The sequence below is a fragment of the Cetorhinus maximus genome, chromosome 2 (assembly GCF_964194155.1).
Source record: "Cetorhinus maximus chromosome 2, sCetMax3.hap1.1, whole genome shotgun sequence".
NCBI lineage: Eukaryota > Metazoa > Chordata > Chondrichthyes > Lamniformes > Cetorhinidae > Cetorhinus > Cetorhinus maximus.
The window spans coordinates 93,724,985-93,751,356 of NC_135880.1; the positions used below are offsets into that span (position 1 = coordinate 93,724,985).

General features: G+C 44.5%; 1 protein-coding gene across 1 annotated transcript in view; it reads right to left on the reverse strand.

Annotated features, from left to right (window-relative positions):
- Window positions 1-25,479, reverse strand: part of LOC144691273 (uncharacterized) — a 42,535-nt gene extending 17,056 nt beyond the window's left edge. Inside the window, exons 1-9 of the mRNA XM_078559317.1 lie at window positions 25,437-25,479; window positions 23,350-23,376; window positions 21,026-21,226; window positions 8,442-8,561; window positions 5,775-5,899; window positions 5,297-5,389; window positions 4,867-4,989; window positions 3,838-3,993; window positions 3,578-3,628 (exon numbers count right to left, since the gene is read on the reverse strand). Of these exons, the coding sequence (XP_078415443.1) occupies window positions 3,578-3,628; window positions 3,838-3,993; window positions 4,867-4,989; window positions 5,297-5,389; window positions 5,775-5,899; window positions 8,442-8,561; window positions 21,026-21,226; window positions 23,350-23,376; window positions 25,437-25,479 (939 nt within the window). The remainder of the gene's footprint in view (window positions 1-3,577; window positions 3,629-3,837; window positions 3,994-4,866; window positions 4,990-5,296; window positions 5,390-5,774; window positions 5,900-8,441; window positions 8,562-21,025; window positions 21,227-23,349; window positions 23,377-25,436) is intronic.
- Window positions 25,480-26,372: the final 893 nt, after the last annotated feature.

The window sequence follows — 26,372 nt, forward strand, 5'->3', positions numbered from 1 at the left end:
TGTTGGTGATCCTACTGGAGTTTGCAGGGTCATTGGGAGGACATCTGTATTACTTATAGCCACGTATAACCACAACATGGTTCCCACGTCACTAGGGATGCCTCTTGGGAACTCTTCTACCCGGCAATCCTACTAAATGCAACATTAGGTGCTGAATCCATGTGGCATGTTTTATAAAGGGGTCACATTGAAAAGAGTTGTTCTATTAGAAATGTTCAATTAGAAGATGCATGCTAGCCTTTTGCCCAACCTTTGTGTTGAATTTTCTATCCATTGACTCACTGGGTTAGATTTGGGTTTTGTGCGATCATGTAAAACAGGTGGCTTCAATTGACATATACATTGAGAGAGATGTAAAACAGACTGTTGATTCACTGTCACCCATTTTACACTATGGTGCAAAGCCAAAATTATTCCCAATAACTTTTATTCCAGTGATATCATGGAGAAGGACAGTGGGCTGAATGTCATCATATCACTGAATAAAATGTTATGAACTGATAAACAAACATATCCTACATGAAGAGCGGATTTTCAAATGCCGGCTGAGTTGGGACCAGGTACGGGCACAATTTGAAAATCACCGTCCCAGAGGTTGTCTCAGGATCCTGATGCCTCCAGAGCAGCCTGAGATTTTCAAACTGCTGGCAGAGGGAAGGAACAGGGAGCCTGCTTGCTAGCAATTAATAGCCCATTAAGCTCCTTTTGGAGATTGTTAATAAGCCCGTGCGGTCAGGAATGCAAGTTTTAATGTTTATCTCAGTGAACTTGAACAGTCTGGCATTTATGTTAGTATGTGGTTATCGGGATCGTTGTGGGGCCAAAAAAACCTTCTTGCTCCATTGGTGAAATTTGTTGGGCCCTCAGGAAATCTGTGCCAGAATGTGTGCTTTAGCTTCTTTTTTTAGCCCAGTTGCCCACATTGTGAAGAATTTATTCTCCTAGCTATCTGAGCTGCCTGTTCTCCTCAGCAAGGCAGCAGCAGGCCCCAACATGGCTGCTGCCTGCCTTTGTCAATGTGGCACCACACATGCAGCTCCCACCTCCTGGAGGCACTTGGTGCCGTTAATTAGGCACCGAGCTCACCTACTGCCCAATTAGCGCGGTGACATTTAAAAATAGCATCATGAAAGCAATCTAGTTGAGGCGAGAAGTCAGGACTCAGAATTCATCCGGGATGGGTTCCTGACTCCACTTTGAAAATCCAGCCCAAAATGTCTGCTCCCATGCTGAGTGTTGCAGTGATTCTAAAGTGTTGTAGCAAGAAATAACTAGATACATTTTAATATAACTCAGATACATTTCACCTGCCAGGCGCCTGGAGAATTCAGACCGTGTGGATTCTTCCAGGTATCAGACAGCCTTCCTTACCCTGGTAATAGGGATTGTGGTCTCCACTGGAGGCACTTTGTCTGAGGAGAGGGGCAGAAGGGGGAGGAGGCCAGGTGTCCCAACGCAGTTTTCAAGGGAGGGACCTGTGGGAGGAGAGGCGCAGCCACATGGGGTGCAGGGCTAGCAGGAAGCTCAAGGTGGAAGCAAAAGATGCCGCTATCCTGCTCTTTACAGGGCTCACTGGGGGATCTTTGTGGAGTTTCCCAAACAGCTGTCCACAGTTGAGTCAAGCTGGTGACAGAAGATATGTTCAGGCAGGTACTGACCTTTATTCTTTACTATATGGACAAGGCCAGCCAGGCTGAGTGAGCCAGAAGCTTTGCAGCCAATGCTGGGTTCGCCTGCATCCAGGGTGCAATCGACTGCACACATGTAGCCATCAAGGTGCCAGCGGGTCAGCCGGGTGCCTTTGTCAACAGGAAGTGATTCCACTCCATGAACGTGCAGATAGTGTGTGACCATAGGATGCAGATTCTACAAGCCTGTGCAAGGTGCCCTGGCAACTCCCATGATGCTTACATCCTGAGACACTCCCAGGTGCCGAGGGTCTTCAGTGCTCCAACCCAACTGGATGGATGGCTGCTGGGTGACAAAGGCTATCCGTTGAAGAGACGGCCCATGATGCCTCTCCGCTACCCAAGAACAAAGGCAGAGAAGTGTTACAATATGAGTCATGCCTCCACAAGGACGGTGGTAGAGAGGACCATAGGTCTTCTCAAGATCTGCTTCCGATGCCTGGACCATTCAGGGGAAGCACTACAATACCCCCAGAGCAGGTGTCACTGATAGTAGCTGCATGCTCTTCACAATCTGGCACTGGCAAGGGGGGCCAGCTGGAGGAAGAGGATCTTGACACAGCTGCACAAGCCACAGGCGATGAGTCCAGTAGTGAGTTAGAAGAGGAGCACAGTGAGGAGAACACTGAGGGCGTGGAGGCAGACCTCGGTAACCTCCAGGGAGGTAGAGACACAGGGATGCCTTAATCCAACGCTCCATCAGCTAGGCTACCAAAGATCTGCTTCAACCGAATGCCTCCACCATCTGGGATGTCTGAAATGATCCTTTTGTTTTAATACAATGAACACTCAGTGCCTGTGCAATAAATTTCAGAGCCATCAACGTCCAGCATTACATACTGGCGTACCGTGAACCAATAGAATAAAAAGTGAAGCATACACAGGCCATGACAAAGACAATATTTATCTCCTTGTGTCACTTCAAAACTATTTACATAAATGTTTCTGGTCTTCATTCCCAGTCCAATATAGATAAAGTAAACAGAAATGAGCATAAAACTATCCGTGACCTGTCCCTCTTGTGCTCACGGTGCCTTTAAATTACTTCTGTGAGTGCTACATCTAGGTGCTCCCCCATCGCTGGCACTGGCATTGGAGACAGCCTGCTGACTGTGCTGTCTTGTTGGCTTTGATGATCTTGGCAGTTGTCCTCTGGCCAGGGGAGCCTGTGCTGGCCCTGCCTGGAAGGAAGCAGCCAGTGCCACGCTTGGCATCTCCCCAGTTGCTGCAGCCTTATCAGATGCCATGGTCACTGGCAGAGGGGGGGAGGAGCTGTTGCCATCATCCAGAGCATCCTAAGGGGAGCCCACAGAGACAAGAGGCAGCTCGTACAGGTCGTTGTGGACCTCCCTGCACACCATTGATGGACGGGCACCCAGCTGGGATACTGCGTGCCTCATCCAGCTCACACACGGACACTGACCACCAGAGGTCAGTGCCTGTGTGAGGGCTTGCAGGTCCGAGTACATCCCCAGGAACCCCTGATTCTGTCCCTGGAGCTGCCTCTCAATGAGAGTCGCCATGACGGCCAACGGAGTGCTGACGCTCCGCATTGACTCCTCCACAATGGAGACCATGGCACACATATCCTCATGGATCTCCGCCAGATCCTCCCGCACATCTCACTGAACATCCAGCATCTGCCGCCTAATGGACGACTCCAGAGGCTCATCATCAGCCCTCGACTGAGCATCGTTCTGGTCCCCAGCATTCCTCCGACTGCCGGCACCCTGGTCACTCTCTGCCTCCACTTGCACCTCAAGTGAGTGTGAAGTGCCCTCACCAATGTGCACCGAGATACTAGCTGCCAATCTAATGCCCACCGAGGTGCTGGTATCTGCACTGGTGCCTGCTTCGGAGAGCGGGTGTGACACAGGTGAAAATGATGCCCGGTGGTACTCTAGCTTCAGCCTCTGCAGATTGGACACCTGCTGGTGAACCTAAAGGGGAGAAAAAGGACACGTCATTAGTTAAAGTCATCACACTGTCACTGTGCATGCCAGGTACCCTGGTGAGACAATGGAGATCATCATTATACTGCCATCATTTTTCAATGATCAATGGGGGCTCCAGGTTCGAGGCTCACATCAGTGAAGAGACTACACCAGAATGGTTCCACAATCTGAAAGTCTCACCTCTGTGCACTTACCTTTGTCTGGCACCCCTGCCTTTCCGCGCCCGGTTGCATGGAGAGCATGCCAGCTGTCGAGCTTAAGGGTGTCCTGCTCGAACCGGGAGAGCAGCAGCAGGCTGGGCGAGCCTCTGCCTGTATGTGCCTCTTGGCTTGGGTATGGCTCGTCTTCTCCTGAAAGGACAGAGGAGCATTGATTAATCCACTCTCTACCTGCAGCGCCATTCTAGCCTGGCCAACCCTACCTGAGGAATGCCTCACAGGGCACATCCAAGTCTTGGCCCTCGAGCTGCAAGGCACTCAGTCCAAGCAGCCAGGGCTCACCCCATTGGCCAGCTCCGGCGTGATTGACAGTTGGCACTCAGACTCTAACACCCCTGAGGTCCACAGAGAGACTGACAGATTTTAACACTTCCACATACTGACCTATGCCAACACAGTACTCACCCTTCCTGAGCGCAGCAGGTCATTGAAGTTCTTCCGGCACTGGACCCAAGTGCGCCGCACCACATCATGGCTGCTCACCCGGCCTGCCACCTCCTCCCATGCAGTTGGTGAGGTGTGGTGGCCTCCTCCTCATCTCTGGCGACAAGGGTGTCCCTCCTGGCAGCCACCTTCTTCACGAGGACAGCAAGGCACTCATCAGAAAAGTGGGGGGCTGTGTGCCCAGCTAACCTACCCTCCTGCCTGGCGTTTGCAGCCGCACTTGAGTCCATCGTTACAACAGCAGACAGATGTCCTTCCCTGGCAGCCTTCCCAGGGCTGCCTGGGCCATTTTAAAACCAGCTGCTGGGTCGCCATTGGACCCGGCGGCTGAAAGGCCCCCACCCCCCCTTGGCCCTTCCCGGCCAGTGTGGAGCCGTGTTTCACGCTGGGTGGGCCTTAATTGGCCCGCCAGCACGAAATTGCGGTTGGGGCCTGATCGCGGGCAGCAGTCAGTTTCATGGCCACTGCCAGTCCTGCCCACCGCATCCGCCAACAAGGGGAAAATCCTGCCCCATTTGTTCTAAGTAAAAGCCACATATATACATTCCTTGTTGACTCTACCTGGACCATTTGTTCCCAATTTTTATTGTTCTTCTTTATGTGTTCTTGGTATGCTTTTAGTGCTTCCTTAAAAATTGTCAACTTGTCACTATACTGTTTTTTCAAGATTTGTATGCACTGTTCCTGTAAGCAAAATAAAGCAAATTATTCAATTTTTTTTTTTTAAACTTCGAACCTTTATTTTTTTTAATTCAAATATAAAACCTTTGCCTGTAGCAATAAGCAATGATGTTATCATGCAATAAACTTTTTGCAGGAATGAAAACTTCTGTAATCAGATTTAGAAACCCATTCAGGGCAAAAGGTTAATGAATAATTGTATTAGTTATTGGTTTAAAGCTTCAGTAATACATGACTATTATATAAATTAGATTAGAAATATTCAGATATTACCAATTATATGAACATTAGCAACTTGGCCTTTGTGTACCTGATTTTCCTTTTCTGATGCCTGTAAACTTTCTTCAATTTCACAGATTAGTTTTCTATGTTTATTCCTCATCTGATGCATATCTTCGGCTACCTGAGGATAGGCAAGTAACATTTAGGGCGAATACGTATGTGTCTCCTACTGCTTACACCATAAAAAGATGCCACTTTTAACAAATAAGAAATTGTTGCTTGATCATATTGAACTTGAGTATTGCTGAAAATAGAATCACGCTGTCGAAGCTTTTCATTTTGCATGCATTAGGACAGATACAAGAATACCAAATTTCAAACATGAGCAACAATTTATACTGCATGAAAAAAAGTGCTGATTGGTTGGCAAGTCAACTCTAAATAAGAAATTACTTCTGAAGAGCTTCATTTTAAAATTAAAATAGTGGCATATTACGGTAACATATTATCAAGTCCTCTGAATAAAAAGTTGTAAAGATTAAAGTTGATTACAGATTTTCTTTTACCTTGGCAATATGAAACCTGGCATATTCATAAGGAATGTAAGCCTTTGCATCAGACATGAGATCTTCAGAACTTGCTTTATTCTTTCCATGGGTTTTCTTTCGTGGTGACAAATAGTTGAAGGGGTCTTTGGAAAACGGGACAAATGTCATTGAAAAAATTAAGCAAGACAGAATGGTCAGTCGGTCACCCAGTCAGTCCATCCATCCATCACTTCGTCGGTCTGTCGGCCGTCCATATAATTATGAGTATGTAATATTGCTGTTTTCTTCATGATAATCAAGTGACCATATGGATCAGCCAAATCATTGGAAAATATTTCAACCATTTTTAAGCCTCTTGGGGATTGTATATTTTCTCTACCCTTTATCTCTGATCACTCCTAATCCAACCTGAGTGATCCAGCTTTATTAGACTCCCTCAGCAGAGCTGTAGAATTAAATATAAAGAGTTTGTGTGTGTTTGTGGGTGTGGAGGGGGTGTGTAGGTGTGGAAGGTATGAGCGGGTGTAAGGGTACCATCGTGAATGGAGTAGTATGTGGCCCAATGCACTCTCAAGTCACTACTATCCCATTTACCCCTGAAAGCCACAGTTAAATCATCCACAGTGTCTTTACTGATTTTAATTTGATTTATTTTCAAAAAAGTAAGAAAGTTGCATTTTGAAAATCAAACAACTCAACTTTGAGGGGAATAGATAGAATGGGATAGGAGACACTCGGAGGGGAGAAAGGCTACGGGTTCAGGTTGACAGAATCTCCTGCCACCTGCCCTTGAAGAGATTGAGTGAAAGTGGGAAGAAAGTGAATGAAGTATATGGCAAGAGAAGGAGGAGGATGGGATGATGGAGGAGTTGAGTGGGCAGTTCAAAGAGGAAGAGGTAGAAGTAATATTGACAGTCAGCAGTTGGTAGGAAGGATGGGAGTAGTTAAAAAAGATGAAAGGGTAGGGGACAGGATGTGATGGGAAGGTGAGGAGAAGAATGAGTGGTTATGGCAGGAAATGTGAAGCGAGCCATTGAAGTTCATATATGCCCCACAAATCCCACACCAAATGGATGCTGCAATGACTGACCATTCTTATTCTTCCCATACAATGCCCTACCATCCATCATCTGCCACCCAAAAGAAAACCAGAAAAAAAGATAAAGATAGAAGCAGGACGTAGAGAGAAAGCAAAAGTAGAAATAAAAAAGAAAAGAAAAGCAAATGAGAAAGATAAGTAAAAGGAAGAAACAGGAGAAAAGACAAGAAAAGAAGAACAGTAGAAATAACTTGCATTTATATAGTGCCTTTAATGTCTCAAGGCACTTCACAGTGGCTTAAGATGGATGTGAAAAGATGGATGGGTAAATCAAGAAATGAAATATTAGGAGGGGTGACATAAAGCTATTCAAAGAGGTGGTTTTTAAGGAGGGTCTTAAAGGACGAGAGGGAGTTGGACATGTGGAAGGATTTAGGGAAGTAATTCCAGTGGGTGTGATTTGCGTGGCGCTAGGCATGACTACCAGTGGTGGGGCAAAGAGGAAAATGGGTATACCAGAAACTAGAATGAGCGAAATGGAGTGATTGGCGGTGCAATCTTGTGCTGCAGTTGATCTAAAATTCAGATTTTAAAATCCAGGGCAGTGTCCAATCCCATTATCAAAATGTGTTATAAATTTCATTTTGTGAAGCATGTTGGACACCGTCAATTTTTTCCCCCACCATATAGCAAATTCTTGGGAATCAACTGCATTGTTAAAGTAAGAAACTACTGAAAATAATTGGACATAAGATGCAAGTGGAAGTTTGAATGCACATTCCAATTGTAAATAATTTAAATGGCCTAAATCATTTAGAGGTAAAGTGCTCCCATCCATATTCTTAATGTTCACTGAAAAAAAGTCTGGACTGTGGATAGCATGCTAAATAAAAACCTGTCAGAACAAATAAAAGGGAGAATTTGCACAGTGGCTACATAAGCACATCAATTGAATCGAGGGCTATTAGTATGGACAAACGAGGCATTACATAAGCACCTGAAGAACAATTTAAAGTATGTAGGGAAAGAGCAGGAAGCTTGGATTTCAGTAGATAGTTCCGAGAATAAGTTGAGGAATTAACTCTATAGCATTGCTTTAGAGAGTTGCAGGGTTACCTCCAAGCAAGTACCCTTTTAAAGAATCTGATAAATGTTAATGACTGCCAATTGATGTCCTTGGCACCAAAAATTAACAATTATTATTGAGGACACTCATTGCTTCAGGTTTCGAATTTTTGGGGGGATTTTAAAAATGTCATATTATTTCTTGTTCTCTCACTTTCTCTCTCTCACTCCAGTCTTTCTTTACCCTTTTTATTTCTCTTTCTTACAGGAGCTGACGTTGAATTAACTCCTTCAATTAACCTTCTTAACTCACATTAGTTAAGGAGCTACCAAAAGTTTCCCTATTCGTCAACATCCCATGTGCCCTGTTTGCCTCATTGTGATATCATCAACCTGCACCTGTGGCAACTTATTGCCAAAGGTTTTTGGGCTGAGGAGTTAACCAACAGCAGAAACCATTAGATGCCCAACAACAGAAAATTCGGACCTTATATTTCACGATTCTTCACACCTTTTTAGAATGACAAATTAAGCACATTAAAAATGAAGATATGTAATCATCATGTAATTTACTTAAGTACCTTCATTTGAAGCAATGTCATTCCTTTCGCGCACAGTTAATTGTTTGAAGGGTGACATCTGTTTTATTCTTACACCAAGTCTCTTCATAAATGATTCTTTGGGAGGGGTGACTTGTGCAACTAAAATGAAAATGAGTTTTTACAGGAGATATTATTCATGACTGTTCTTTTAAACAAAACACTTCAAGGTTTATCAATAAACCTTTAAACATTGGGTAGGATTCTCCTCTTTTGGGGCAGGGCTCCAGCAAGGTGGAATTTCCAACCAGACCTCTGAAACCTCCTTTCATCCTAACCTATCTTCCTGGGTTGGGGGGGGGGGGGGGGGGGTCACAGCAGGTTCTTCATACAATTTCCATCACCAAAAAGGCAGCCTCCTTCCAATTGCCAAGAGGAAACAGTGTTGCAGTGAGGCTAAAGTTTTCTGCAGTGGGACTGGATGCCAATTGAAGAAAGCAAGGCCTCTCGCAGGATTTACTTTCCATTTCCTGACCTTTGGGTTTGTTATTCCACATCTCATTTAAGGATCTTCAACAATGCTGTCATTGTTCATTATATCACTTCATTATATTACTTTCCATCCATATTTGCCCTTCGTCCTCCTCACCCTATTTACTTCTGTGTTTGCCCCTTGAGATAGCTTTCTCACAATTCATTTAAAACTGCACTTTCAAAATCCCAGCAGTCAGCTTTTGACTCTCCATTCATAACATTTCTGGAGCTATAAATCTGCTTAACCACACCCTTACCTCCACCTTTGCCCTAGATGCTTGCTATTCCAGAATCATCCTGGAGTACAAAGATAACCCTCAGCACTTATTGTCTACTGCAAACCATCTTCTTAATCTCCACTCTTCTGTCTTCTCCAGCCTCACCTCCAACAGCAAGTGAGGAACTCATGTGGCTGATCTTCTCAGTTGTGGAGACTCTGCCCACTTTTAACAATGGCAGGCAGGACCTGTATTCAGAAATCCAAACTGACAGATCCCATTTTCACCACACGTGAGGGAAACTCAAACTCATCAGGGGCATTTGATCTCAGTGCTGAGTTCAAACAGACTGCATTTTCGCTCTAGAAATGGCCTTAATCCATAATGTGGGCGTTACAAATTTTTAGAGTAGACATAAATGCTCGTAAAGGGTAGATATGGTCTGTAGAACTGTCAAGCTGTGAAATTATATAAATCGCTGGCCCTTCAAAAATTTTAAAAAGCAGCCTACCTGTGTCAGTGCAAGGTAAAAAAAAACTCAAGCTGTGAAGTGATTTAATCCCCAGCTGTTTAAGAAATTAAAAAATATATAGGCTGCCAGTGTCAGTGAAAGTTGGAAGAAATCTGTGCTAGAATTACAATAGTTGTTTGTTGAAATTACCCGAAGGGCTATCATTATGTCATTATGAATGCTTGGTTGCTTTCCACAACCTACAGTTATCTCAGTAGGGGGTCCTAAATTCACAACTCATTTCTTGCTATCTTGACTCCATTCTCTCTCCCCTTGTCCAGTCTCTTCCCACATACATCCGAAATTCCTCTGACACCCTACATCGTATCAACAATTTCCAATTCCCTGGCCCCAACCACCTCCTCTTCACCATGGACATCCAATCCCTCTACACTTCCATCCCCCACCAGGATGGTCTGATGGCTCTCCACTTCTTCGTTGAACAGAGGCCCGAACAATCCCCATCCACCACTACTCTCCTCTGTCTGGCTGAACTTGTTCTCTCACTGAACAATTTCTCCGTAAACTCGTCTCACTTTCTCCAAATAAAAGATGTGGCTATGGGTACCAGCATGGGCCCCAGTTATGCCTGTCTCTTTATGGATATGTGGAACATTCCTTGTTCCAGTCCTACTCAGGCCCCCTCCCACAACTCTTTCTCCGGTACATCGATGATTACTTCGGTGCCGCTTCATGCTCTCGTCTGGATCTGAAAACATAGAACTATAGAACCATAGAACACTACAGCACAGAAAACAGGCCATTCGGCCCTGCTAGTCTGTGCCAAAATATTATTCCGCTAGTCCCATTGACCTGCACCTAGTCCATAACCCTCCAGACCTCTCCCATTTATTAATTTTTCTTCCACTTTCCACCCCTCCATCATTTTCACATGGTCCATCACTGACACTTCCCTTCCCTTCCTTGACCTCTCTGTCTCAATTTCTGGTGATAGACTGTCCACCAATATTATTACAAGCCCACCGACTCCCACAGCTACCTCGACTACAGCTCCTCACACCCCGCTTCCTGTAAGGACTCCATCCCATTCTCTCAGTTCCTTTGCCTCTGTCGCATCTGTTCTGATGATGGCACTTTCCAAGACAGTTCCTCTGACCTGTCTTCCTTCTTCCTTTACTGAGATTTTCCACCCACGGTGGTTGACAGGGTCCTCAACTGTGTCTGGCCCATCTCCCGCCCATCCGCCCTCACAGCTTACTCTCCCTCCCAGAACCATGATAGGGTCCCCCTTGTCCTCACTTATCACCCCACCAGCTTCCACATTCAAAGGATCATCCTCCACCATTTCCGCCAACTCCAGCACGATGCCACTACCAAACGCATCTTCGCTTCACCCCCCCCCACCACCAGCGGCATTCCGCAGGGATCGTTCCCTCCAGGACACCTTGGTCCACTCCTCCATCACCCCCTACACCTCAACCCCCTCCCATGGCACCTTCCCATGCAACCGCAGAAGGTGCAACACCTGCCCATTTACTTCCCCCCTCCTCACTGTCCAAGGGCCCAAACACTCCTTTCAAGTGAAGCAGCATTTCACTTGCGCTTTCCTCAATTTAGTCTACTGCATTTGCTGCTCCCAATGCGGTTTACTCTACATTGGAGAGACCAAACGCAGACTGGGTGACCGCTTTGCTGAACCCTTCGCTCTGTCCACAAGCATGACTCAGACCTCCCTGTCACTTGCCATTTCAACACACCATCCTGCTCTCATGCCCACATGTCCATCCTTGGCCTGCTGCAACGTTGCAGTGAAGCACAACGCAAACTGGAGGAACAGCACCTCATCTTCCGACTAGGCACTTTACAGCCTGCTGGACTTAACATTGAGTTCAACAACTTCAGATCATGAGTTCTCTCCTCCATCCCCACCCCCGTTCCGATCACCCCTTTTCCAATAATTTATATTTTTAATATATTTTTCTTTTCCCACCTATTTCCATTATTTTTAAATGTATTTCCATCCATTGTTTCACCTCCACCTTTTAGCCTATTTTGATCCATTCCCCCCACCCCACCCCCACTAGGGCTATCTGTCACTTGCTCGTCCTGCCTTCTACCTTTAATGTCACCATTAGCACATTCCTTAGCTAATATCACCACCGTTAACACCCCTTTGTCCTTTTGTCTATGACATCTTTGGCAATCTCTTCTTTGCCTCCACCTATCACTGGCCCTCTATCCAGCTCTACCTGTCCCACCCCCCTCTACCAGCTTATATTTCACCTCATTTCTATATTTCCTCAATTCTGATGAAGAGTCACACGGACTCGAAACATTAACTACATTCCTCTCCGCAGATGCTTTCAGACCTGCTATGTTTTTCCAGCTATTTTTATTATTATTATTGTTGTCCTAAATTCACAATTTGATTGATATTCAAAAAGGTTATTAAGAAGTTAGCTCTCATTGATGTGGGATGAGGAATAGGAGCTTGTGTATATTAGGGATTAATGGGATTTTGAATGGGCTTTCATGAAAGGGGGTTGTTTTTTACTACAGTGAAGGCTGTTTTAGATATTTAGACCTTTATTTAATTTCATCTTAACATGGCTCCTGAGGTCTGCCCTTGATAGATACTGGGTGAGTTGGCATGGAAGGTGTCGATCGGGTCCGTGCCACCATTTTATGTGGGTTCCATGAGTCGGGGACTGCGCTCTTTTGCACAGAGGTGCCTCAGGGAGATTAGTTTAAGGTTTAAAAGTTTAAATAAAGAAAAGAAAATGTTTTAAGACATGCCCCCTCATGTGACAGAGCTGGGACATGTCAAGGAACATTAATGAAAAAATGTATTTAATTTATAAGCCATTCATGGAACCTCATCCCGCCCGTGGATGAGGTTCCATGAAAAATGCAAAGGTAGCCTGGGCTCTTCACTTGCCCGACAACCTTAAAGTTGGATGGGCAGCTCAGTTAATAACTTTAATTGATATTTAAATGACCTTAATAGGCCTTTAACAGTTTGGTGGGTGCGTAGCCGACTTGGCAAGCCGAGCCGAAAATTCTGGCCAATGAGAGATGCTGATGCCCTATTCTGCAGTATGGACTGAAACATTTGAACTGCTTTGTTCAATGTCTTTTGCCTTGCATCACCCTTTCTTATTATCTTACCACTTTGAAAATGGGGTTTTACTAACACAATTTTCCAGGAAGCCTACATTAGCAAATTTATACACCGACATTTAATTACTACTTAACTCAAGCCCTCAACAAGGCGAAAGAAACATGCATTGAACTGGTTCAATTGCATAAGGAATTTTAGGATCAAGGGCAGAAATAGAGGTGGAAACAAGCAGTCTTTTAGTGATTGGCAGTTTAAAAAAATCAAAGGCTACTATTGTCACAGAAATGGACATATGATGAGGCAGTGCAAATAAAGATTCAAGCAGGCTTGTAAACAAAAGAAAAAGCCCAATGAGATCTATAATCTAGAAGAGCCTGAAACAACAAATTCAGACATTTACTCATTGTTTAATCAGAAAGTTAGAAAGGCAGAACCAATATTTGTCACAGTGAAGGTAAATGGCAAACCTGTTAGAATGGAAGTAGACACAGAAGCTTCCATTACAGTAATTGGGGAACATACCTTTAGATATAATCATAATCATAATGGCACAGGAGGCTATTCGGCCCATCAAGTCCATGCTGGCTCTCTGTTGAGCAATCCAGTCAGCCCCATTCCCCCACTCTATCCTTGTAACTTTATTTCCCTCGAGTGCCTATCCAATTTCTTTTTGAATTCATTGATACCCTCAAAGGCAGCAAGTCCCAGGTCTTTACCCCTCAGTGCATTAAGAAATTCTTCCTCACATCTCCCTGTATCTCTTGTCCAAAACCTTAAACCTCTGTCCCCTAGTCTTTGTTCCATCAGCGAACTGAAACAGCTTTTCTTCATCTACTTTATCTAAACCCATCATAATCCTGTACTCTATCAATCATAATCCTGTACTCCATCAATAAACTTCCTTCAATCCCCTGTGCTCCGAGGAGAACAAGTCCAGCTTCTCCAACTTAATCACGTGGCTAAAATCCCTCATCCCTGGAACCATTACGGTAAATCTCCCCTGAGCTTCTCAAATAATGCAGTTACATTTGCAGTTAAGGAATAGAGTCAGGGGTTGTTCTCTTAGGCTGGAAGTTAACTCATGTGGCTCCTAGTTTCCAAAAAAGGGGACAAATCAACGCTAAGAAACTAGAGGCCTAACAGCCAACATCCATTATGCCTAACAAATTGATGCTTTTTTGAGGATGCCATTAAGGTAGTGGATGAAGAAAACTCACTGATCATTGGCTACCTTGTCTTTCTAAATGCCTTTGACAACGTACCTCACACTAGGTTACATCACAAGATAGAATCCTATGGTATCAGAAGAAATTTGAAATATTGGATTAGGAATTGGCTTTGATTCAACAGCCAAAAGGTTGTAGTTAACAAAGCAATTCAGCTTGGAAACATGTTATTAGTATTGTCCTTCAGGGATCAGTCCTAAGCCATTACTTTTCACACTATTTATTAATGACCTGGAGGGCAGTGTTGAGAGAATGAAGTAAATTTTCATATGACACTAAAATTTGTGCAAGAATCAAGACAGTGGATGTCTGTCATCAAATTCAAAAAAAAAAATCTCCCCAGGGAGTGGGCCACACATGGACAAATGGTGATTAATTTAGATAAATGTGATGTCTGGCATGTTGGTAAGGTCAACCCAGATTAACTGCATCATTTGCAGAGAACAATACTGAAAGGTTGAGGGAGAAGATCATCAATGTACTATTGCGTGCAGATCACTAAACGTTCATAAACAATTAAAGAAACTCTAGCTAAAGCTAACAAGACATTGGGTTGTATTAATAGAAACATTCCACATAAATCAGAGGACAGTATTTTGACACTGCAGAAGTTTCTGCTTAGACCACATATAGGACAGTGTGGCCAAATTTTGATCCTCCCAAATGGTGGGTGATATATGGCCCTGGAGGAGGTCCAGGGGAGAACAACAAAATTGATTCCTAGCTTAAAGAATCTCAGCTACTCAAGGATCTTGGTCCATTTACTTTAGAAAAGCATAGATTCACAGGTGATCTATTAGAGGCCTATAGAATAATTAAAGGGCTGGGTAGTGTCCCTACTGATAGATTATTTCCATTTAACAAATTTGGAAGAGAGTTTAAACAATGAATAAGACTGGATGATAGATGCCTCTTCTTTTCCCAGAGGATAGCGAGCCACTGGAAGACGTTGCTGGCTGATTTGGTGGGTGTTGGCTCTCTGTCTGCATTCAGAAGGGAATGGGATCAGTTGCTGACTGGGCAAGGATTGCACCATACAGAAGACAAGTGTCTTCACAGGTTGACCCTTCCTGGGTCCACGTAATCTCCCGGACCGGTCCAATCACCTGAGGGGTATGGAGAGGAACCCCGCAGAGTATGTTCTTCCTTATTGGTCCTGGTGCCGATCTGGTGCATGCCACTAAGACTATTCCCCTAGAGATCTTTTACTATTCCAAAATCTAACTGCTCAAATTGCTTCTGCAAGGCCCCCAACTTAATGTGACATTGATGCCTTCTTCAGTCACACCTTTGGTTGTTCCCTTACCAGATGTTTTACCACCTGCTACATTGTATCCCTTACGATGGCAACAGTTAAATAATGTAGCAGTCAGTTCAAGATAACAAATAAAGCTGCTTATTGCCTTAATTGTGAAATTGCATCCCATTAAACTTGCACCTGTTCTTTTACACACAAACATATAAAACTGTCAGACAGGAAAACATCAGCTGGTCCACAGCGCCTGCCCCTACACCATGATGACCGGACCATCATGGCTAAACACAACTTCCTTCTGTTCATCCACTCATACAGCCACGTAATCTCCTGGGTGAGGCGAAAAAATCCAGGATTTTTTCAGGGAAAAAGCACTCTGCAAAATTCCTCTCCAGACCCCCCAGGTGATCAAACCAATCCAAGAGGCCACATGGGCCAAGGGTCAACTCACAAAGAACTTACCCTCCACACGATGCAATCTCTGCCCAGTCAGCAACTGGTTCAGCTTGTGATTGTTGAAAGCATTCACAACAAAATGACTGAATGTAAGGTTAGGGTGGTAATTGTGAATTTTTGCAGTATGAATCATAAACACGATTAAATGCCAACAATTGAAAAAAGTGCAACTACATTCATGGATGACAGACTGGATAAGAAAGAAGCTGGAGTAGATGAATGTGGTACATGGAACTAAAAGGTAAAGGAAATAGGTACATTGGTACAGAGTAACTTTTTCAGCAAGACAGTCTGCCTGGAGCCACGCCTGACAAAGACCACAAAGAATTCAAGGGTAATAACAACAGAAGATGCTGGAAATACCCAGCAGCTCAGGCAGTGTGTGTGGATACAGAATTAACTATCTGAACAATAGTGAATGTCAATTAAATTTGGAAGAAACAGCCGCCAAGCAAAAAACATAGACAGGTGAAGATATTCAAGTAAAAGGCTTAAGCAGAGTAACTGTCCATTATGGAAGCCAATCAGCAAAGCTACTCTTGCTGGTAGTAACAGGTGAAGGACCAAGCCTCCTTGGGTGAAATTGGTTAAAGGAGATTAAGCGAGAATGGGCTGAAATTTTCCAGTTGAGAGCAAGTGGCTAACAGAGCTACTTCAGAAGTACACTACTGTCTTCAAGGATGAACTAGGGAAAATCCAGGGCCTGCAGGCATTCATGTGGGTCTGGGAGCAACCCCTCGCTTCATGAAGGTGAAACCAGTGCCATGTGACACTAAACTGAACAGATTGAGAAAATGGGCATTATGCAACCTGTTCAGTTCTGAGAATGGCAGCATCCATAGTCCCCGCCCTTAAACCCAACCAAAACGTACGAATTTGTGGAGACTACAAACTGACGGGTAATAAAGTAGCTAAGCTAGACAGACATCCCATTCCAAGAATCAAAGACCTGTATGCCAAGCTGGCAGGGGGAACAAGGTACACCAAGCTCAACATGAGTCATTGAGTCATGCTTATCAACAACTAGAGTTAGATAATGCCTCCCGGGAATTTGTCACAATTAATACCCACAAAGGGCTGTACCAATATACACGATTGCCTTTCGGTGTCTCCTCAGTTTCTTTCAGAGACCAATGGAAAATTTACTGCAGAGCCTGCCCCAGGTTGTAGTCTATTTAGACGATGTTTTGATGACAGAATTCACTGAAAAAGAGAATTTGGCAAACTTAAAAGAAATCTTAAAATGTTTCTTGCAAGCTGCAGTGCGTCTAAAAAAAGAAAAGTACATGTTCCAAGCGAGGGAGGTAATCTATTTGTGTCACCGGGTAGATTCACAGGACCCCCACCCAGTTGAGGAGAAAGTGAGAGCTATAAGAGAGGCTCCTGCGCCAAAGAACGCCTCAGAGCTCAAATCATTCCTAGGAATGGTCAACTATTATGTGCGGTTCTTACCCAATTTGTCTACAGTGCTGGCCCCCTGCATTCTCTACTTAGAATAACCCAACGTTGATGTTGGGAGGTGCCCCAGAAAGAAGCTTTCATAAAGGTGAAACAATTGTTGTACTTGTCCAATCTATTAGTGCATTACGACCAGAAGAAATAATTGGTGCTGACATGCGATGCATCACCCTACGGAGTGGGAGCAGTGCTCTCTCATCGGATGGATGATGACACAGAATGGCCAATAGGTTAAGTAACAAGAATGCTCACCACAATGGAAAAGGGAAACTCGCAGATAGAAAAAGAAGGCACATCCATCATCTTTGGTGTCAAGAAATTCCACCAGTACGTACATGGCCACCATTTTGTAATCGTTTCAGACCACAAACCAGTGCTAGGATTGTTTAGTGAGAACAAAGCTATACCACCTATAGCCTCAGGAAGAATACAATGATGGGCTATAATTCTGGTAGCATACAAATATACTTTTGTACATAGGCCTGGCAATCAAATCGCAAACGCTGATGCTCTTAGTCGTTTGCCTTTACAAGAAAATGATGAGCATGTCCCAATTCCACAGGAACTTGTTTTACTGTCAAATTTCTCAGATTCCTCGCCAGTATGTGCTCATCAGATCAGAGGCTGGACAAGTCGGTACCCAGTCCTATCTCAAGTATGAGAACAAGTGCTGCATGGTTGGTCACAGGAGCCTGTATCTGATGAAATGAAACCATCCAGAAGACATGAAATAACCAGCCAGGATGGCATCTTATTGTGGGGCGCATGAGTAATAGTTCCTCCAAAGGGAAGGAAGCCACTTTTAATTCAACTACACAGTGCCCATCCGAATGAAGACCATAGTATGCAGCTATTTATGGTGGCCTGGGATGGATGGTGAAATAGAGAGTTTAGTAAAGCACTGTGTGCAAAGTCAGCAACTGCAAAAGTTGCCAGTGACAACTCCATTACACCCATCGGAGTGGCCAGGTAGACCCTGGGTGCAGCTGTACAATGACTATATTGGACCTTTCCTGGGAACAATGTTTCTGCTCATTGTCGATGCCCATTCAAAATGGTTGGATGCATAGCAGGTTAGGTCACCAGTGTCAGCCACTACAATTGAGAAACTATGTCAGAGTTTTGCCATTCGCAGACTACCAGAAGTAGTCGTTTCCAATAACGGCATGGCATTTACAAGTGCAGAGTTTCAACGGTTTATCAGCCTCAAAGGTATCACTCATGTAACTCAAACGAACTGGCTGAAAAGGTGGTTCAAACGTTCAAGGCAGGCATGAAAAAACTAACTAGAGATTCCTTGACAACCAAGCTAGCATGCTTTCTTTTTCATTACAGGACTACCCCTCATACAACAACAGGTACCACACCTGCAAAGTTATTGTTGAAACGCCACCTTAGGATGACATTGAGCTTAATAATGCTGATTTTAGAGGGGAAGGTGGGAAGGAGTCAGGGAAGCCAGAAAACTCAATACAACCGGCATAGTCGTGAGAGGAAATTTACCGTGGGAGAGCCGGTATGTGTGAAGAACTTCGGAGAAGGACTAAAGTGGTTACCGGGTGAAATAAGTGCAGTGACTGGACCTCTATCTTACCACGTGGAGGTGGAAGGCCGGATCATCCGGAAACATGTGGACCATTTAAGGAAGAGAGAGACAAATCATCAAGATTTGGTTCCACCAATGATCATAACCGGGTCTATGCTTCCTGTTGAGACTGTTCAACCCAGGACTGACATATCTGATATTCCTGTCAGAGTTGAGGATACAGAACTGCAAGTGTCCACCAAAGCACCTGATGTTCAGATAACTCTGGAAAAGAAGGTTCCTGACAAAGAATCTGAAGTTGTGGAGCTGCGACGTTCCACACGTACCAGGAAACCATCTGAAAGACTGAACTTGTAAATTCGTTACCCAGTGTAAATATTATGTTGTCTTGAAAAACATGTACTTGTAAATATAATATGTAAGGCCAAGTTAAAGGGGGAGGGATGTAGTAATTATGGTTTTATTTAGTGTGTAATGTACCTTTAAGAATAATACTTGTTAAGGAAGATCTCATGATCTATAGTAACCAATAGGAGAGTAGCGCAGTCAGTGTAGAGATAGAGTTGAAGCTGAAAGCACACGTGTAGAAGCTACTGAGTATGTTGTAAATAAACTTAAAGTTTCCACCCAAGAAGTGTCTGCAGATCAACTCTATCATCAATGGTAGCAACTCGGCCACCCTTACAATATAAACTAAAGAGAAGTTTTGCAACATAAACACCTTGCAGGGCACTACACTAAAATATTGGGGTAAAATTTTGACTTCACTGCCTGTGCAGTCCTCTGGTGTAGTGCAATGCCTGCTGTTTACAGAACATTCATATTACCCAAGACCACATAATGCAAATCAATTAAATGAAAACCAGTGGATTCTGTGCAGGCAGGCAATTTGCTCTGCCAGATTACTGCCCAGGTGGTGAAGATGATAATTGACCTTGATCATGGTTAACTCCTCATTGCTCAAGCATCTCCAAGCTGTAAATGATTGCCTTGTCTTCTGTGGGTTCTCTCGTGACTTAAGAGTCTGATGTGGAATTGGTATGGATGCCCACAGAACTGTCAATTCATATTGTCGCTGTTGGAGCTTGGGGGAACTTCTGCAGCTGTGCCACCTCTGGTTTTCGTCTGGGCACATCGGATGTTGCAATTTTGACCTAGACAGTCCTTAAAACATGCTGTACCAGGTTTCAGTGCTGGCCTCCACATGGGCTGGTTAGCTGCAGTGTTTCCCATGAGAGGTGGTCTAAATGTATGTAACGCTCTTTACTGGGGTCTCCTTACATCATTTGTACTGACCGCCTTAAAGTTGTTTTCCCTAAGACAGTTCCTTGTGGAAGTTCTGTTTGGGGATTTTTAGTCATCCATGTGAAAGACTTCCCCATTGAATTTTCTGGAGGGTGGTCTCCATGCTGTTGAGCCCAACACAATGAAGGATCTAATTATTTGTTATTTTGTCCTGCCATTGAATTCTCACGATGGACCTCAGGTATCTTGTTGGACTGTTCCAGAGTTTGATGTGGCACCTAATGCTGATCCAATATTCTGCACCATACAGGAGAGTGGTAAGGACAGTGCCATGGTAGAGTTTGATCTTAGTCTTCAGCTTAATGCCATGTTACTTCCAGACACATTCATGGAGTCAGCCTTAGGCATTCTCAGTCAACACGGACTTTGAAAGGAAATCTCAAATGGAGATTTTATTGTGTGCTCAGTGTACTTTGCCATAACTAATCCCATGTTCCACCTAAAAGTAAAATACAAAACAATCTGACAACACCCATGATCTACACACTGGAACCTCCTTGACTATGTGCTTGTCTGACAGAAGAAAAAGGTTAACATCAAAATAACTCATGCCAAGCATGGAGCTGACTGGTGGCAGACTACCATGTGATCTGCACCAAGCTGACTCTAAAGATCCAGCCAAAACATCATAAATCAACTTGCCAGGTATGGTCAAAGGTAGATGTTAAGCTCCTCAAGAGCCTTAAACCTTGCTAGACAACTTTGTACCACTCTGCAGTTTGACCTTCCTCCCCTAAGTAACATAGGAGATGAATGGAAACAGCTCCGTGATCAAATCTTCCAAGGCTTCAGAAGACATCCTGGGATACTGCAAGTGCAAGCACCAAGGCTGGTTTAATGAGAATGTTAAAAAACTTCTCTCACCCTCTCCAACAGAAACAACTCATGCATGTAAGTCTTCTAGCAGCCCCACAGTCAATAATTGACCTTATTGTTCTTTTGATGTGTGTCTTTTTGTTTTGTCATTTCTTTCCTGCTTTCATGTCTCTAACATTCTGTCAAAAATACCTGCATAATACAAAAGAATGAACTTACTCTGATTAGATTTTTCATCAATGTTAGTGTTTCTTACTGCACATGATGAGAAATTGTCAATTTTTTCCTTCATGTCTGATACACTCCCAGGCAGCTCAACACTTTCAGTCATACAATCCTCTAGCTCAGAAATGTTTTTAGATCTGGGAACATTCACATTTACTGGGTACCCAGGCACTAGAGCATTTCTCGTCCAGGTATCTGAAAATAAAGACAATTTAGTGAGTAAATCACTTGTATAATTTTCAAAGTGTAATCATTTTTATTACATTTGTTAAAATTCTGATGAAACTATTCTGATAAATATTCCTGTTCTTCTATTATCTTTTCTACATCTTTTCTATGTGATTGGTAAACTTTCTTATGGACAAAGTGGAGAACCAATGCCCATTTATGCCCAAATACAGTGCTAATGCTACTCAATTGGCAGGTAGATCATGCAAAAGGTTATAAAACACAAGGCAATTCAGGGGAACTAATTTTAAGGTTGAAAACTGGCATAAATGGTTTCTTCACCATTTTTCTATCAATACAAGTTACTTGCTTGATTATACCCTGAAGGTAGAGTGACAACAACTTGGGCATCCTAGGCCAAAATGACAATGTGTGGTGTGTCTAAATCATTGTGTTTTTTGCAAAGGAGGAACATTGGCACAACCAAATGCAAAAAATTGCCACAGGGGGAGGAATATGTCAGTCCCTCAGTAGGCATGTGGAGGGAGTTGAACAGATACACCAGGAAGGTGGTGAGACATAGATTGACAAAGAGCTATTGGATACAAATTATGCTCAGTAGCACCCACTATTTGGTACAATGGGTGCCATTCATGGATCAAATGGTGTACAATGTGCATACTTATCCATAAACCATGTCTCACACCCTGTTGGTGAAGAAATTAGCATGCTCTGTCTCTGCTGTATACTTCCACCATAACTAATGTCATCTGGAATATGCAAAACAGGCAGATCATGTTGCCAATCAGCCTACAATGCTGACTGAATGCCAACTGTGCCATTTTGGCACGCATTGTTCCAGACAATGCTCTCTATTAACCTCACACAACTGAATATGTTAAGCAGCAGGAAGGAAACCCCACCAGCACTATTTAAAGGAATCATCAACCACTTACAGGTTAGTTTCCGGTTGATATAATTGTACAAATATTTGGTGCTTTCTATAATTCTTTCAAATTGCAAAACTCTACAGAACTTGGTGTGATAGGTGCTGAAGAATTTTTTTTCTTGAATTCAAGGCTCCTGCATACATCAGTTATTTCCAGATATGTATGTAGTAGTAGACATTCTGCTAGGAATACAGCACGTCTCAGAGAATGAGCAGAGCAGGATAAGCTGCTAGAAGGGGGAGAAGGGTTCTCAGCAGGAGGCCATAACCACCAAGGGTGTTCAGGGAGCAATTTTCCCACTTGAACCTCAGTGGCAAACTATGTGCACAATGTCTGCACTTCAGTAAAAACATTCCCACTGACAATTGCCACCAGCTGCAGCCACAACTGCAACCTGAAAGCAGGACAAGGACCGCTTTGTCAGTAGTTGTGAAGGCGAATGTAGCAATGAACTTTGACATGTCTGGCTCCTTCCAGGGTGGAGCTGGAGATATTTGTAACATCTTGCGGTTTGCCATCCACTGCTATGTAAGGTTTGTGCTCCATAGAGTCACTGCCGCTCCTCTGGAACAGCAACTCAGCAAGAGTAACCAGATGGAGGACAATTTATTGCACTGCTCTGATACTGTATAAGTCCCTTTGAAAACCATAATCCCTTTGAAGGCAACAGTCTGAGCTTTCATGGAAGAAAGCTGACTGGGCATAACCACATTCATTTGTTGGATAGCTGCTTCCTGTGCTGCAATGGAAGCTGTGACATCAGTGAGCAGATGCTGCATCATGGTTGGGCCCACAGGTATGAGGATAGAGTTAGTGATGCTGAAAAGGATGGACTCCAAGCTTAGCGCAAAGTCCTGCGCCAAATTAGTACTGGACTTCTCCATGGTCTTTGACATTGACTGAAGGCTTTCTGGCAGAGTTTCCAGTAAACAAAGCATTTTGTTGGTTATAGGTACACCCATCAGTGTTCTTTTGCAGACAGCCCTGTCAAAGTGCTCCTCTGAGTCCTCTACAGCATTGGCACCTGTGCTATCCTTGACCTCTGACTTCGCTGAAGCACACTTGTGGCCAGTGTCACACGCTGATCCTGCTTCTTATGACACACATCAGTGTCAGTATCTGAGCTGGCGATTCTGAGTGTGAAAACAGGTGAAGCTGCTGTGTTTCAACATCACTTCATTCTCAGTGTTCCTCTACTACCTTGGCCAGGTAGCAGTTCGTGGCTTTCTGAAAGGAGAAAGGGACAAGGATCAGGTTGTTTTGAGCGAAAGGCAGGGGCAATTGTAAGCTTAAATCAACTGCAGCTTGTAAATCAGAAGCGATTGTAGGATGAGGGATGTGGGAGATGAGAGGGAGAAAACAGTCATCTTCAATGACTTCAGCTCCGCCATTGGCCGTAGCTCGAGAAATGGCTGTTCCAATAATACAGCCGTCTCCTTCGCGGGGTTCATACATGTTGGTGCGCTGTCCTCCTCTGCTTTGCTCCTGCTGCACTGAATTTAAGTGGGTTTTGGCAGCAAACCTGGAAGCAGGCTTTGCCATTGCATGGAAGCAATGCCGGCTGGCTGGCTACGATCATGCATCTGACACTGGGCACAAGGGCGATGCAGCCAGAGCAGGAGACAGGAATAGCACAGGTGCCAGCATTGCAGAGGTGTCAGATGATACCAATTAATGTCCTCAAGTCAGGGGGTCAATCCACTGCTGTTGGAGGCACAGGCGATGGCATAGTGGTGTTGCAGCTGGACTAGTAATACAGAGACCCAGGGAAATGCACTGGGGACCCTGGTTTGAATCCCGCCACGACAGATTGTGGAATTTAAATTCAATAAAAATCTTGAATTAAAGACTAATGATGACCACAGTTGTTGTAAAAACCCATTTGGTTCACTAATATGCTTTAGGGAAGGAAATCTGCCATCCTTACCTGGTCTGGCCTACATGTGACTCCAGACCCACAGCTATGTGGTTGACTCTTAAATGCCCTCTGAAATGACCTAGCAAGCCACTCAGTTGTAGCAAACCACTACAAAGTCACAAAAAAGGAATGAAACCGGACAGACCATCCGGCATCAACCTAGGCACCAGAAACAACAATGGCAATCTCAGCCCTGTCGACCCTGCAAAGTCCTGTTTACTAACATCTGAGGGCTAGTGCCAAAATTGGGAGAGCTATTTCACAGATGAGTTAAGCAACAGCCGGACATAGTCATCCTCACAGAATCATACCTGACAGATAATGTCCCAGACACCGCCATCACCATCCCTGGGTATGTCCCACTGGCAGGACAGGCTCAGCAGTGGTGGTGGCACAGTGGTATACAGTCGAGAGGGAGTTGCCTGGGAAGTCTCATGTCATCCGGTCAAATGTGCGCAAGGAAACCTCCTGCTGATTATCACATACTGCCCTCCCTCAGCTGATGAATCAGAGCTCTTCCATGTTGAACACCACTTAGCGGAAGCACTGAGGGTGGCAAGGTCACAGAATGTATTCTGGGTGGGGGACTTCACTGTCTATCACCAAGAGTGGCTCGGTAGCAACATTACTGGCCGAGTCCTAAATGACATAGCTGCTAAATTGGGTCTGTGGCAGGTGGTGAGGGAATCAACAAGAGGGAAAAACATACTTGACCTCATCCTCACCAACCTGCCTGCCGCAGATGCATCTGTCCATGACAGTATCGGTAGGAGTGACCACCGCACAGTTGTTGTGGAGACGAAGTTCCGCCTTTACACTGAGGATACCCTCCATCGTGTTGTGTGGCACTACCACCGTGCTAAATGGGATAGATTTTAAACAGATCTAGCAACTCAAGGCTGGGCATCCAAGAGGCGCTGTGAGCCAGCAGCAGCAGCAGAATTGTACTCGAACACAATCTGTAACCTCATGGCCCGGCATATCCCCCACTCTACCATTACCATCAAGCCAGGGGATCAACCCTGGTTCGATGAAGAGTGCAAGAGGGCATGCCAGGAGCAGCACCAGGCACACCTAAAAATGAGGTGTCAACCTGGTGAAGCTATAACACAGGACTACTTGCGTGCCAAACAGCTTAAGCAGCAAGTGATAGACAGGGCTAAGTGATCCCACAACCAATGGATCAGATCTAAGCTTTGCAGTCCTGTCACACACACACACACTAAGATGTCAAAAATATTGTTATGAAGAACAGAACCCATTAGGACAGTACTTGTATGATTCACAGAATGGACAACTGCTGTATATCACCCAGAAGGAAAAAACAGCATTAGCCAGGTCACATCCGAACCGAATAACCGATATTTACCTGGGGTCAACCGGAAACCAACCAGCAACAAACCAGAAAGCATTTCGCCTCTGATTTTGTCAGCCAATGTTAGGCTATGTCAGGTTGTGGTTTACAGGGTCCCCTGCCCAGAGTACATTCTGTGTCCTTGCCACCCTCAGTGCTTCTGCTAAGTGGCGTTCAACATGGAAGGGCACTGATTAATCAACTGAGGGAGGGCGGTACGTAATAATCAGCAGGAGGTTTCCTTGCGCACGTTTGCGTTTGACCTAATGCCATGAGACTTCATGGGGTCTGGCGTCGATGTTGAGGACTCCCAGGATACACATACACACACACAGTCATGAATGGTGGTGGACAATTAAAAACTCACTGCAGGATGCTCCATAAATAGCCCCATCCTCGATGATGTAGGAGCACAGCACATCAGTGCAAAAGATAAGGCTGAAGCATTTGCTACAATCCCCGCCAGAAGTGCCGAGTGGATAATCCATCTTGGCCTCCTCCAGAGCTCCCCCAGCATTGCAGGTGCCAGTCTTCTGCCAATTAGATTCACTCCATGTGATATCAAGAAACAACTGAAGGTACTGGATACTGCGAAGGCTATGGGCCCTGACAATATTTCAGCAATAGTACTGAAGACTTGTGCCCTAGAACTTGCCGCGCCCCTATAGTACAACTACAACACTGGCATCTACCCGGCTATGTGGAAAATTGCCCAGGTATGTCCTGTACACAAAAAGCAGGAAAAGTCCAACCCAGCCAATTACTGCCCCATCAGTCTACTCTCGATCAACAGTAAAGTGAGGGAAGGGGTCAGCAACAGTGCTATCAAGCAGCACTTGCTTAGCAATAACCTGCTCACTAACGCCCAGTTTGGGTTCCACCAGGGACACTCAGCTCCTGACCTCATTACAGTCTTGGTTCAACCATGGACAAAAGTGCTGAACTCCCGAG